Below are 13,938 nucleotides of genomic sequence, written 5' to 3'. Positions count from 1 at the left end.
AAAAGCTATTCTGGTTTAATGGATATTAGAGTGACATGACAACTAACTGCCATTTATGATTGTGTATTACATTCTGGACTGGGGGGAAATAGCTATAAAGCAAATTACTGGGAGAGATGACTAAATTGAAAGTAGACTGTGGATAAGATAATCGTATGTATCAATACCCTCATTATTAAGTTTATACTGTGATATATAAGAAAATGTCTTTGTCCATAGGAAATATATACTGAAGTATTTAAGGGTGAAGTGTAAAATGTCTCCCACTTTCAAAGTAGTGCAAAAGAAAAAATATATATAAAATGATAAAACAAATAGAGTAATGTGTATGCTATTGGTGAGTAAAAAGTATACAAGAGTATATGGATCACCTCACTTTTCTAAGTTGAAATTATATCAAAATTAAAAGTTACCAACAAAATTAGGTTTGTCTTTTTTTTTTTTTTTTTTAATCTTCTGAGCAGCAGCATGTCCAGATGAGTCAAAAAATAATGTTAGCCTGACCAGGCAGTGGCGCAGTGGATAGAGCGTCAGACTGGGACGTGGAGGACCCAGGTTTGAAACCCCAAGGTCGCCAGCTTGAGCGCAGGCTAATCTGGTTTGAGCAAGGCTCACCAGCTTGAGCCCAAGGTCGCTGCCTTGAGCAAGGGGTCACTCGGTCTGCTGTAGCCCCCTGGTCAAGGCACATATGAGAAAGCAATCAAGAGGTATCTAATGTGCTGCAAGGAAGAATTGATGCTGCTCATCTCTCTCCCTTCTGGTCTCTCTGTCCCTCTCTCTGTCTCTGTCACACACAAAAAAAACCTGTTAGATATACTTTAGCTTAGCTGCCTCTAGCCTTAGTTTTTTGTCTGTCAACTGGATCCCACTATATTATTTCTTTATTTTTGCTTATAACATTCTCTCCGTAAGATTATTACATAATTAATATGAAGTATTCAGTTCTCTACCCATTTTTTGTTCTGGCTAGTAATGGTATGCCTTTGGGAGCTGATTCTCATTTTGTATATTTTCTCTTACACACATGCTTTACTTTTGCAGCATCTTGGATAATGGGGGAAAATGTAGCTATTTTTATTTTAAGAAATTAAAATATTTCTTCCCAATAAAAAGGCTTGCTGCTTCTGTTTTCATCCAGCAGCCTTTTTTGACTGAAATTTGTGTTTAATTTCTTGGTGAAAGATCCAAGTGTGGTATGAGATCTAACCTTAATTTGAATTTACTGGGCTATGTATTCATTTTTGTTATCAGTTCAAAGAAGTAACCTCTAGATACTGTCAAGCAGCACCATGCTTTCTATCTGTCATAAATGAGTCAGAGAAGCCCTTTCCTAAGTAGAATCTGCCATCAAAACCTGGTACTGCCTTGCTGACATTCACCTATGGATTTGACCTTTCAATGGTTACTATTTCATATGAACAAACTAGTATTCAGTAAAGGCTATCAGTGGGTTTACTAAGAAGATCATGATAATCACTTGTGTTTTCAATTGGTTAACTAGTTTTCTTTCTTTTGTGGTGTATGATGGGATCTTCACTAGACAGAGGTAACCTGTTGGATAGCTGTGAACCTGGCTGGTGTGGTGGTGCTTGTTGGATTAGTTTTCATGATATTCCTCCCAAGGTTATGTTTGTAATGCTGCTGCTTATTTCACGCTTGCATGACATTTTTACTTTGCTCTTTGTTGGTTTGGGTTCTTAAAACTTCCTATTTTTTTGGTACACAGAATAATTCCTTGAATATCTTTGGTTGGCGCAGAACTTACAGAAATTAGTTTCAAGTCTAACTTTTTAGTGGATCCTTTTCAGTTTTTGAAAATATCATCAATGTACCACTAAGTTTGTAATTCGGCTAGGAATTCAGAAAACAGAGTAGGTTTCCATTAACACCCAGGAGGAGACCTGTTACTGAAGCTGATAATTAACCTGCTTTGTGAGCTTTATAAATTAAAGAAAAGGAATATATACTTAGAGTAGAAGCTAAGTTAATGAGACTATCAAATAGCTGGAATTTAGGAGCTTCCGCTCAGGTAAGAGTAAATATAATTAAATTAAACCATGTCTGAAGCTTGGCATGCCTGTCTTACTATTACTGATCAATCAGATTATATATGTTTGATTTGCCATTATCTTTTGGAGATGTTGTTTACTTTGCAAACTCTTCTACATTCCAAAACTAAGATTCTTGGGGTTATTAAGGAAAAATTTTAATTAGTGTTTCAGATATTAGTTTTCCAAGCATTTGTGTGGGCCTTAAAAACAGTTGCTTACCTCTTCATTTCTAATCACTAGTACAGTTTCCTTGGTCAGTTGGAACTGACTTCATTTTAGTTTTTCATTTGTTTTTTTTTTTTTACCTTTATACTTATAGAACAAGGTAGATTATTTTTAAAACTAAGAAACAAAACTAGCCCTAAACTGGGTCTGTATATGTTAAATGGCAGGCATCCATAAAATTGAGATTATTTTCCAGTGTTCATATTAAGTAAGTGTTGAAACAAACAAAATTATCTTTGTCTTATAATTTTAATCATCTTAAAAACTATAAAGGATCCATTAATTTGGAATGGCCATCAGAGAAATGCTTATAATAAAATGCTTACCATAAAACTCATAAATGGTGATTCAACTTTAACTATTTATGTTCTCATTCTACTATATATTTTTTTTTTTTATCTTTTGGTGACACCTGTATATTTAATAGAAAATTGCCCAGGAACGGGAAAAATTTGCTGATGAAGGCAGTATATTTTACACCCTTGGAGAATGTGGACTCATATCTTTTTCAGACTACATTTTCCTTACAACTGTTCTTTCTAGTAAGTATAAACTTTTTATTTGTTTCTGGGGAGCATACACGACTATTAAAAGAGTTAAGTTGATTGGAGAGGGAAACGACATGTTTGTAGAGGTCATTTATTATGTTACATAAAAGTTCCTTTATCTTGAATTCTCTATAACTTGTGTATATAACCACCTAGAAAGAAGAAAACGAAAGTACTGAGGTAAAGTTTTTTTTAAAGCAATTATGAAGTTACATCTACCTTTAACGGTTTGAAACTGTGTTCTGTCAAGATAAATTAGATATTGTTTGCTCCTGTTTAACCTTCATTAATGTTTCTACTTCCCCAATAAAACACATGTTGATTTATTATTTCTTCCTCTAAAGAAGAAAATTAGTTCATTTGTTCTAATTGTGTTGAATATTCATTTTTGAATGTTGGAGCATTACTATAAGACAAAACTTAAATTTGACTCATTTTAAAGTATTGATGAATTTGATTTTTTAAGCTAAACAGTTCTGTTGATTAGTATGCTACTTTAAGTACTTTCTTAATTGTATTTCGCCATTAGTTTTTAACTACTGAGAAAAACAAAACAAAATGTATGTTTCTAGTTCTCTGTGTACACTTTGATAAAATCTACCTAAATTGAACTAAAGAGATCTGGTTTATATGTTGGAAAGAGGTGATTCTCAGTTTTTTTCTATCTAGGGCATCAGACGAAAGGAACCATCTCTTCCTTCCCTTCTCTGTGTTAGTCATCTGTAAATAAAACTACAGGACAGTTTTTAATACATTTAAAAGTACATACAGTTCTTGCCATGGCTAAGACCACTTTCATTCTTCTTCCATGTAATTAATAAGAAAATGAAACAGACTAACATGCTTTATAACACCTGTCTACGGAGCCCAAAGTATCTGAATAAAGTCATGTGGCAGACCAGTACTCTAGCGAGTAAATATACATCGATTTGTTATGAAGGTTCAAAATAGGAAACTAATTAAAAGCACATGTGTGATTTGAATTGTGTGGTGTTACTACTTTAAGAACATGGGTTTTCAAAACAGGCTTCAGTTTAATTCCTGGCCTCTCCACTTCTTAGCTTTGTGATTAGGGACAAGTCAGTGAACTTCTGCATCTGTTTGTCTAAAATGAAGAGGGCAATGATACCAAACCCAAATTATTTAGTTGAGAGAACTAAATTCATGAGATAATGAATTTAAATATTGGTAGTTCCTAGTTCAGTGCATTGTATTTAGTATGTATACAATCTGTCTGAATTTTTATTCTTGAAACATCCTGTCACAACATGTTATTTCTTATCTAATTTTAGAAGATCTGTAAATATTGTCATTAAAATACCTAGCAGATTTGGTGGGGATTTTTAAAACTTTTTTGCAACTTTAGATAGAATTTACATTAAGTGATGTGGCAGAAAGAGTATGCATTAAATGAAAAGGCTGGGAAAACTGTTGATGTTGAGATGAAATGAGATTTCAACTTATACCCACTGCTTAGTCCTGTTACTTTTATATCTTTCTAAGTGTCAGAAGATCACAGAGAAAAACCAGCAGAATATCTGGCACATATTGTAGCTCCCTTAATTCAACCATTTAAAGCAGGTTAAATAAATAAATAAATAAATAAAATAAGGTCACATTGACCCTTGAGTTCTAGAAACCCTGCCAAGTAGCTCTGCTGGTCCTGGAGCTTTTACATTTTGGTTCTTAGCTTCTAGTTTAGTCTTCTGAAGTCATGTACTTTCTGTTTTTGTCCAGAATAAGAAAATATAATAAGGACATGATTTTGTATTTTTCTGAAGCTAGAAACCGGGAGAGACAGTCAGACAGACTCCCGCATGCGCCGGACCAGGATCCACCTGGCACGCCCACCAGGGGGCGACGCTCTGCCCCTCCAGGGCGTCACTCTGCCGCGACCAGAGCCACTCCAGCGCCTGGGGCAGAGGCCAAGGAGTCATCCCCAGCGCCCGGGCCATCTTTGCTCCAATGGAGCCTCACTGCGGGAGGGGAAGAGAGAGACAGAGAGGAAGGAGAGGGGGAGGCATGGAGAAGCTAATGGGCGCTTCTCCTGTGTGCCCTGGCCGGGAATCGAACCCGGGACTTCTACACGCCAGGCTGACACTCTACCACTGAGCCAACCGGCCAGGGCTAAGGATATGATTTTAAGATTTTCTCTTTATCACTGGTTTAAAGTGTTTTAATGATTATATGCCTTTAGTGTTTCTCAGACGAGATCAGGCACATTCAGGGTGGTATGGCCGTAGACCTTGAGTGTTCCTCAACGTTAGTACTACTGATGTTTTGGGCAGGATAATTCATTGTTGTGAAAGCTGTCATGTGTGTTGTAGCTTGTTTAGCAGCATTCCTGGTCCCTCCTCACTAGATGCTAGTAACATGCCCTTTCCCTTCTCCCAGCTCTGACAACCATAAATGTTCAGGATTTGCCAAATGTGCCCCAGGAGGCAGGGGTGGTGGTAGGAGGAGTCATCCCTGGTAGAGAACCACTGATGTAGCTTTTGGCAGATTTTGTGTGTGTGTGTGTGTGTGTGTGTGTGTGTGTGTGTGTGTGTGTTTTACTGTGTTCCTTCATGTTTCTTATCTTGAAATTGTTTAAACCTTTTGGACCTGTAGGTTTATAGTTTCCATCAAATTAGGGAAAATTTTAGCCATTATGTCTTTAAATACTTCTCTGCTTTTCCTTCCTCTCCTTTGGGGATTCCAATTACACATATATTTTTCTCACATTAACTCCATAATGTTTTCACTATTATTATCTTCAGTTTACAGATGACAAAACTATAAAAGAACTTGCTCTGACTTCCACAGTAAATCAGTGATGCCAGGTTTGAACCCTGGCCAGCCACAGCATCTAAACTCCTGTTGTTTGGTTTTCTTGCTGTCTTCACATTTTCAACAATGATAAGCCATAACTTAGTATAGTGCTTCTTCTTTCTCTAAGGCCGGAGAAGGCTAGTCATAAACTCTTCTGTAAATAATGGGCACATTGACTGTTTTACACTGCATTGCCCACTTTCTCTACAAGGGAAGCCACAAGGGAAATGTGCCACAGAAATTACAATGAAATCAGCTTTTTCTCATGTCCATATTGCTGCTAGGATGGTAGGAAATGAGGCATTCAATGGATCAACTTTCTTGTGGGTAACAAGGGATCATTACAGTCTAGATGTACTAAATGGTTCCCAGGTCATCCTGCAAGAGAGGATGCAACTCTTTAAACACTAAAAGCTTGTTAAGGATCAGCTTGGAACTAGAGAAAGTACATTGGTATCTTCATTAATCTGTTACCACGATGGACAGTAGGGCCTGTCCTAGAGATTTCTGACGGAAAACCAGCCAGAGTAATGCACATGGCATAACCCTGATAATGTAAGACTGTCATATTTCTGAGTAGCTGTTTTTTTCCCCAGAATTAATGGACTCAGTGATATTCAAGAAATTGTTATCATTTTGAAGAATATGAACATTCTGCCCAAATGGATTGATGTTTGGAACTTCATAGTACTTTTGAACCTATACTACGTTGTCTAAAATAAAATTTGACAACTATGTATATAGTAAGCCATTAATTGCCTTTCTTGATTTTTAATTATCTCTCCTAAAAATAACATTAACAAAGCTGGTTTTCTAAAACACATTCTGTAATATAATTTCCCCTATTAAATAGATTTAATTCTTCTTATTTAAACTTTTTAGATGTTTGGTTTTTAGCTAAAAGAAAGCATTTCTTGGACACATACCCAGAAGAACAACCAATTTGGCAGCAGTATCTTCTGCTTATATACTTAAGCAGTGGCATGAATTTCTCACTCTTCTCTTTTTGTGCTTTGGATAATGGGGGCTTTCTTTGAACCTAAAATTTAAACACAGCCCCTCTTTCTCTCTCCCTCTCTCTCTCTCTCTCTCTCTCACTCTCTCTCTCTCTCTCACACACACACACACACACACACACACTTCTACATACATACCTCCTAAACTCCTTTTCTGCTTTGTTTTTTCCCTTGGCACTTACTACTATTTAACATTCTCTATAATTGGTTGATCTTATTTATTACTGCCTAGAATGTAAACTACACGACAGTGATCACAGGTTTGTAATGACAATCACTACAAACATATCTGGTGTATAGAAAGCATTGTGGCAAGGTAACAAAGCACGAATATAGTTTTTTTCAATTTTCTCCAAAAAGAATTTCAGCAAACATAAGACTTGACTTTGCTGTTTATATCCAAGTTGAGAATAATCCTTGTAACTTAGATATCTTCAATCTGCAGCTACTAACAGTGGAGTGAAAGAAATATGTTTTTATATTTTTAAATCCATATATTTGTATCCCCCCTTCTTTTTTTTTTTTTTTTTTTTTTGGTGACAGACAGAGAGAGGGACAGACAAAAAGGAAGGGAGAGAGATGAGAAGCATCAATTTTTTGTTGTGGCACTTTTTTTTTTTTAATTTTTTTTATTTTTTTGTATTTTTTTGAAGCTGGAAACGGGGAGAGACAGTCAGACTCCTGCATGCGCCCGACCGGGATCCACCCGGCACGCCCACCAGGGGGCGATGTTCTGCCCCTCCGGGGCGTCGCTCTGCCGCGACCAGAGCCCCTCTAGCGCCTGGGGCACAGGCCAAGGAGCCATCCCCAGCGCCCGGGCCATCTTTGCTCCAGTGGAGCCTTGGCTGCGGGAGGGGAAGAGAGAGACAGAGAGGAAGGAGGGGGCGGTGTGGAGAAGCAAATAGGCGCTTCTCCTATGTGCCCTGGCCGAGAATCGAACCCGGGTCCCCCGCACGCCAGCCGACGCTCTACCACTGAGCCAACTGGCCAGGGTGTTGTGGTACTTTAGTTGTTCATTGATTGCTCTCTCATATGTGCCTTGACCAAGGGGCTCCAGCAGACCAAGTGACCCCTTGCTTAAGCCAGCGACCTTGGGCTCAAGCCAGCAACCTTGGGCTTCAAGTCAGTGATCTTTGGGCTCAAGCCAGTGACCATGGGGTCATGTCTATAATCCTACACTCAAGGCAGCAACCTCGTGCTCAAGCTGGATGAGCCTGCATTCAAGCTGGTGACCCCTGGGCTTTAAATCTGGGTCCTCTGGGTCCCAGTCTGATGCTCTAACCATTCTGCCACCTCCTGGTCAGGCCAGTGTATTCTGTTTTTTATTCCTTCTTTAGATTTTGAGGTTTCAGCAAAGAAATTGAATTAAGTGGGTTCTCAATGCAGCAGGATTTAATTTACTGACTATTAAAGCACATCCTCATTGTGATTTATTTTCTCACAAATATGTTGAGAAAAAATAGCATTCAAGTAAAAATTTATATTTTATTTCTCTTGCCATATTAAAGTCAAGGGCAGGTCACAAAGTATATATGACTTGGAGATCAATGCCATTCTATCTAATAAAAATCTTATAGAAGTTATCAGTGAACGTTTTTTCAGGTTGAGTGATCTGTTAAAAATGGAAAAATATGGGCAAGGCAACATACTGAGATCAATCAATAGATGTAAGGCATTTACAAGTCTTTTTTATTGGGATGTCAGAGTTGGGGAAGTTACAGAGGAAATTTGTTTTGGCAATGACTGTGTAATTTCTATGTCTAAGATTTTCTGCCATTGTTTAATTGACATTATGAAGGCTAAAACAATGCAGATGACAGGCTGATTTTATTCAGTGTTAGTTTAGCCTGCAATAGCTGCTTAGAAACTCAGAAATGTTTACGGTCATGTGTTGTATAATTTTTCAGTCAGTGATGGACCACATATACAACAGTGGCAAGCTATATAGCCTAGGTGTGTATATAACAGGCTACACCATCTAGGTTTGTGTGAGTGCTCTCTGTGATGTTCACACAATGACGAAATCACCTGACATGTTTCTCAGACTGTATCCCTGTTGTGGTGTGACTGTATTTGCATGCTGTAAGGCCAAAAGTTTCTCGTGTTGTTTACCCAGTAACTTCTGTCTTTAGTATAACCTATCATTAAGGTTAATTCATTGACTTTATAGTAATGTAGTATATGTCAAAATAAGATAATGCTTTTAAATGATGATGTTAAATTAATTTTGAGCCAGGTATATTTGAGACACTATGCCATCGCAGTAACCCCTGTTGTTACAGAAAATTGAAGCATTTACATCTTCATATCAACAACCACTCAAGAATTTTAATTCATATGTTCAATAAATAAGTGGTATTTGTGTCTAACTCACTCAAATCTGCTTGAGGAGGCTCTGCTAGAAGTCTTAAATGTTTTTTTATTCACAAAGGGAAGTTTATCCTTTGGGAATAGTTGCTTGAGATTTGTTTTGAAGGTTCACAAGGCCAAGAGAACAGAGACTAAGAAAGCAAATTGTGGCTTCTAACAAAAATAAGATCTAAATATATGTTGACTGTACGTATCTTGAGGAAGATTTCACAATTTTATTCCCATGAGCAAACGCCTTTTCATACTTGTGGATTTTTAAAAATTAGTCCTCTCTCATGTTTTTGAAAATTTTAGTATTCTAATAATTTTAATACAATTTTAATATTGGACTTGAAATGTTATTGAATTCTAATTAGGGACACATGATTTCTGTATCTCCACCCTGTGACACAAATAGTCAAGATGGGGCTGTGCTCTAAAAAGAGTATTTAAATGAGGTGGTTGGGAATGTTTTCTGTATGCTCTATGGGTTGTTGCTACCATCAGAATTATGTCTGCATACACTTTGTCCTCTCTTGAATGGCCTGTGTTGGCCTGTGAAGCTTTATGCTACTTTTCCGTGGAGTTCTCTATAATACTTCAGATTCAGATAGGAATTTCAGAAAGGAAAAGAGGACGGAGATTGGCCCTCGGTTCTTCTCTGCTTCTTAGACCTTCAAGTTGAAAGGCCTAACAGGGGAAGCCTGTGATAACCTTAAAAGCTTCCCTCTTTCTTAGGCCTCATTTATCAATGGGAGAAAGTTGATGAGTTGATGGATCAAGAATAATTAAATTTCAAAATAGGCTAAATCTTATCCCTTTTAGAAAGTGCCCTAACCTATAAAATTATTTTTCATCTTTCATTCTTTAAATCAAAACTATATTTCTCCTTATCTCAGCTAGGATTTTACTTTTTTCAACAGACATCATAATTTTTCAAGCTTTTTGCATTCAGTTGCACATGAATTGTGTTATAGTGCTCATAATCACTCCACAGATATTTGCATGTATATGTTTAATTCAAAATATACTGTTCACAAAAATTAGGGGATATTTCAAAGTGAATATGAAGCAATAAAATAACCCTATTTTTGTGAGCAGTGTAATATCTAGTTGATAAAAATCTAGGCATAGTTTATGGTATGACTAAATAATACCTTTTTAAATTTTTTTATTGAATTCATTAGGGTGACATTGGTTAACAAAATTATATAGGTTTCAGGTGTACAATTCTGTAATACATCATCGCTGTATTGTATTGTATTATATTGTGTGTTCACCACCCCAAGTTGTATCTCCTTCCATCATCATTTGCCCACCCTTTGCCCTCTTCTACCTCCCCCCACCCATCTTTCCCTCTGGTAATCACCATCTGTTGTTAGTGTCTATGAGGGTTGTTGTGGGGGGGGGGCTTGTGTTTTGTTGGGGTTTTTTTGCTTAATCCCTTCACCTTTTTCACCCAACCTCCCAAGCCCCTCCACTCTGACAGCTGTCAGTCTGTTCTATCTATGAGTCTGTCTCTAATTTGCATGTTCATTTTGTTCATTAGATTCCTCATATGAGTGAAATCATACTGTCCTTGTCTTTCTCTGGCTGATTTATTTCACTTAGCATAATGCTCTCCAGGTTCATGCATGGTATAGTAAAAGGTAAGATTTCCTTCTATTATACTGCCAAGTAGTGTTTCCACTGTGTAAATATACCATAGCTTTTATATCCATTCTTCTACTGATGGGCACTTGGGCTGTTTCCAGATCTTGGCTATCATTTGGGTTTCTTCAGATATATTACCTGAAGTGGAATTTTTGGGTCATAAGGCAGTTCCATTTTAAAATTTTTGAGGAAAGTCTGTACTGTTTTTCCACCATAGCTTCACCAGTCTGCATTCCCACCAACAGTACAAGAGTGTTCCCTTTTCTCCACATCCTTGCCAACACTTTTTGTTTGTTGATTTATTGATGACAGCCATTCTGAAAGGTGTGAAGGGATATCTCTCAATGTGGTTTTAATTTGCATTTCTCTGGTGATTAGAAATGTTCAGCATCTTTTCATATGTCTATTGACCATCTATATGTCCTCTTTAGAGAAGTGTCTATTCAGGTTCTTTGTCCATTTTTTAATTGGATTGTTTGTTTTTTTGGTTTTGAGTTATATAATTTCTTTATAAATTTTAAATATTACCCCTTGTCAGATGAATTTTGGCAAGTATGTTCTCCTATTAAGTGGATTGTCTCTTCATTTTGTTGATGGTTTCTTTTGATGTGCAAATACTTTTTAGTTTAATGTAGTCTCATTTATTTATATTTGTTGATTTGTTTCCCTTGTCCAAGGAGATATATCAGAAAAAAATATTGCTGCAAGAAATGTTTGACATTTTATAGCCTATTTTCTTCTAGGATTTTTATGGTTTCAAGTCTAACATAAGTCTTTAATACATTTAGAGTTTCTTCTTGTATATGGTATAAGAAGGTGGTTAGTTTCCATTTTTTGCACATATCTATCCAATTTTCCCAATACTGTTTATTGAATAGACTATCCTTACCCCACTGACTATAAAGGCATGGATTTATTTCTGGGCTCTCTGTTCTGTTCCATTGATCTATATGTCATGTTTTTATGTCAGTACCATGCTATTTTGATTAGTGTGGCCTTGTAGTGTAGAGTGATTTCAGGTAATGTGATTTCTCCAACTTCATTCTTCTTTTCAAGATGATTATGGTTATTTGGCTTCTATATCATGTTTTGGAATATTTGTTCTAGTTCTGTGAAATATAGCATTCAAATCTTGATAGGAATTACATTGAATCTCTTGATTGCTTAGGGTGGTATGGACATTTTAATGATGTAACTTCCTCCTATCCATGACCACAGTACATTTTTCAACTTATTTGTATCTTCTTCAGTTTCTTTCTTCAGTGTCTTATAATTTTGCAAGTACAGGTCTTTTACATCCTTGGTTAAATTTATTCCTAGGTATTTTGTTTGTTTGTTTGATAAAATTGTGAATGGTATTGTTTTCTTAGTTTTCCTTCCTGATATATAGTTATATATATAGTTTTCCTTCCTCCCTTTCCTTCCTGGTGTATAAAAGTACAACTAGTTTCTGGATTTCTTTCATATCCTGCTACTTTTGAATTCATTTATTCTAGTAGTTTTCTTGGTGGAATCTTTAGAGTTCTCTATATACGGTCTCATGTCATCTGCAAATAATGACAGTTTGCTTTATATAGTTAGGTGCTCTCCTATGTTGGGTGCATAAATGTTTACAAATGTTATATTCTCTGGTTGGATGCTCCCTTCTTCATTATGTAGTGTCCTTCTTTGTTGCTTACTATAACTATAGCCTTTGTTTTAAAGTCTATTTTGTCACATATAAGTATTGCTACCCCAGCTTTTATTCATTTGCATCTGCATAAATTATCTTTTTCCATCTCTTTATTTGTAGTCTATGTGTGTCTCTCATTCTGAGGTGGATCTCTTATAAATAGATCAAGATTAGGCTGTTTGAAGGAAACACTCTGCTCCAGTCAGGCATGCAAGGGAGAAATGGCTCTCGTCCTAGAGCCAAACTACACAGTCAGTCCCACATTCTGTCAGGAGTCAGATCTCAGCAGGGTAGGGTGCTGCATAACTTAGTCTCCCTAATTCTGCCTAGATCTTGGCAGGGAAGAGCCACAAGGAAGTCGGGAGAGTGGGGCTGCCAGAACCCCAGGGAGTGGGCCTGGCAATCTCCTGGTGCCATTCAGGTTAAAGGGAAAGTGAGAGGAATGATTCCTGCTTCAGAGCCACGCAACTCAGTCACTAATACCCCCTGAGTCTTCCCAGACTTCTACATCCCAGCACAGATAGCCAACTTCTCAGCAGGGCACAGGCTTTGCATGATGGGGTGACAGGAAGTCCAGAAGGTTGGATTATTGCATTCTTCCAGGCTGATGCCATAAAGAGGGTAGTGCTCCACCCAAGAAAGATCATATCTGCATTGTGGGTGAGTGACTAAGCACAGGGATCCTAGAGACTGTCCTTTCAGTTTTCTCCCCAGAGCCACAAAGCCCAATCTTTCCTCACCCAACTCTAAACCACTCTGCCCTCCCTCCAGCAGAGCACAGGGTGAGTAGCTGCAAATAGAATTTTGTGCATTTACCCTTTAAGGGGATGCCTATGTTTCTAGCAGACTCCCATCTATCCCTGGAAGGTAGAATCCCCAATGACTTTTATAACCAAATATTGTGTGAGCACCTCTTCCTGGCTCTAGTGCTCTGGGCTAGGGATTCTGGCTTGGGGTTGTAATTCCAGTTTGGTCCTAGAAGGAGGTGAGTGTAACTTTTACCTACTCTACCACCATCTTAGATCTCTTCTAAATAATATCATGAAGTAGGTACTTTGTCATATGTTTCTGTATCCCCAAAGTACACTGTATCCTACCAATAGTAGTCACTCTTAAAGTATTTGATGAAAGGTTATTTGAGATGGGGTTTCTCTGAGACCCTTCTAGTTGGAAACTCCATCTCCATACCCTTGACTACAGTGTCAAATGGGCCTGAGTTTAGCTTGCTGCCATAGTCTTGCCCTTCCTTTCCCTAGAACAGATGATAGACTTCTTTCCCAGATCCCAACCTCTTATAACTCTTCTAACCTCTACTTAAGCTCTGCCCTGTCCTGTTTTTGTTCTGTGATGCTTGCAATAGCTCTGTAGGAATTCAGCCCTCAGTAATTGATGATGTTTAAGGATCTTTGCTTATGGTCTATGAGCCCTGATTTTTTATATTGTCTTTTAGAAGTTGGGCTGAAAATGTTGGAGAGGCTGTGGAGAAAAAGGAACCCTCATACACTGTTGGTGGGAATGTAAAGTAGTACAACCATTATGGAAGAAAGTATGGTGGTTCCTCAAAAAACTGAAAATAGAACTACTTTATGACCCAGCAATCCCTCTACTGGGTA

General features: G+C 37.4%; 1 protein-coding gene across 4 annotated transcripts in view; it reads left to right on the top strand.

The window, feature by feature from the left end:
- The window catches only part of MICU1 (mitochondrial calcium uptake 1), a 265,614-nt gene that overhangs the window by 110,668 nt on the left and 141,008 nt on the right, over nt 1–13,938 (top strand). For all 4 annotated transcript variants that reach the window (XM_066243013.1, XM_066243014.1, XM_066243012.1 and 1 more), the window contains one exon: nt 2,704–2,818. In XM_066243013.1, coding sequence (XP_066099110.1) covers nt 2,704–2,818 — 115 coding nt within the window. The remainder of the gene's footprint in view (nt 1–2,703; nt 2,819–13,938) is intronic.

This window comes from Saccopteryx bilineata, chromosome 9 (assembly GCF_036850765.1).
Source record: "Saccopteryx bilineata isolate mSacBil1 chromosome 9, mSacBil1_pri_phased_curated, whole genome shotgun sequence".
Taxonomy (NCBI): domain Eukaryota; kingdom Metazoa; phylum Chordata; class Mammalia; order Chiroptera; family Emballonuridae; genus Saccopteryx; species Saccopteryx bilineata.
The sequence above is the reverse complement of the archived record's forward strand: the minus strand, read 5'-3'. Positions and strand labels throughout refer to the sequence as shown.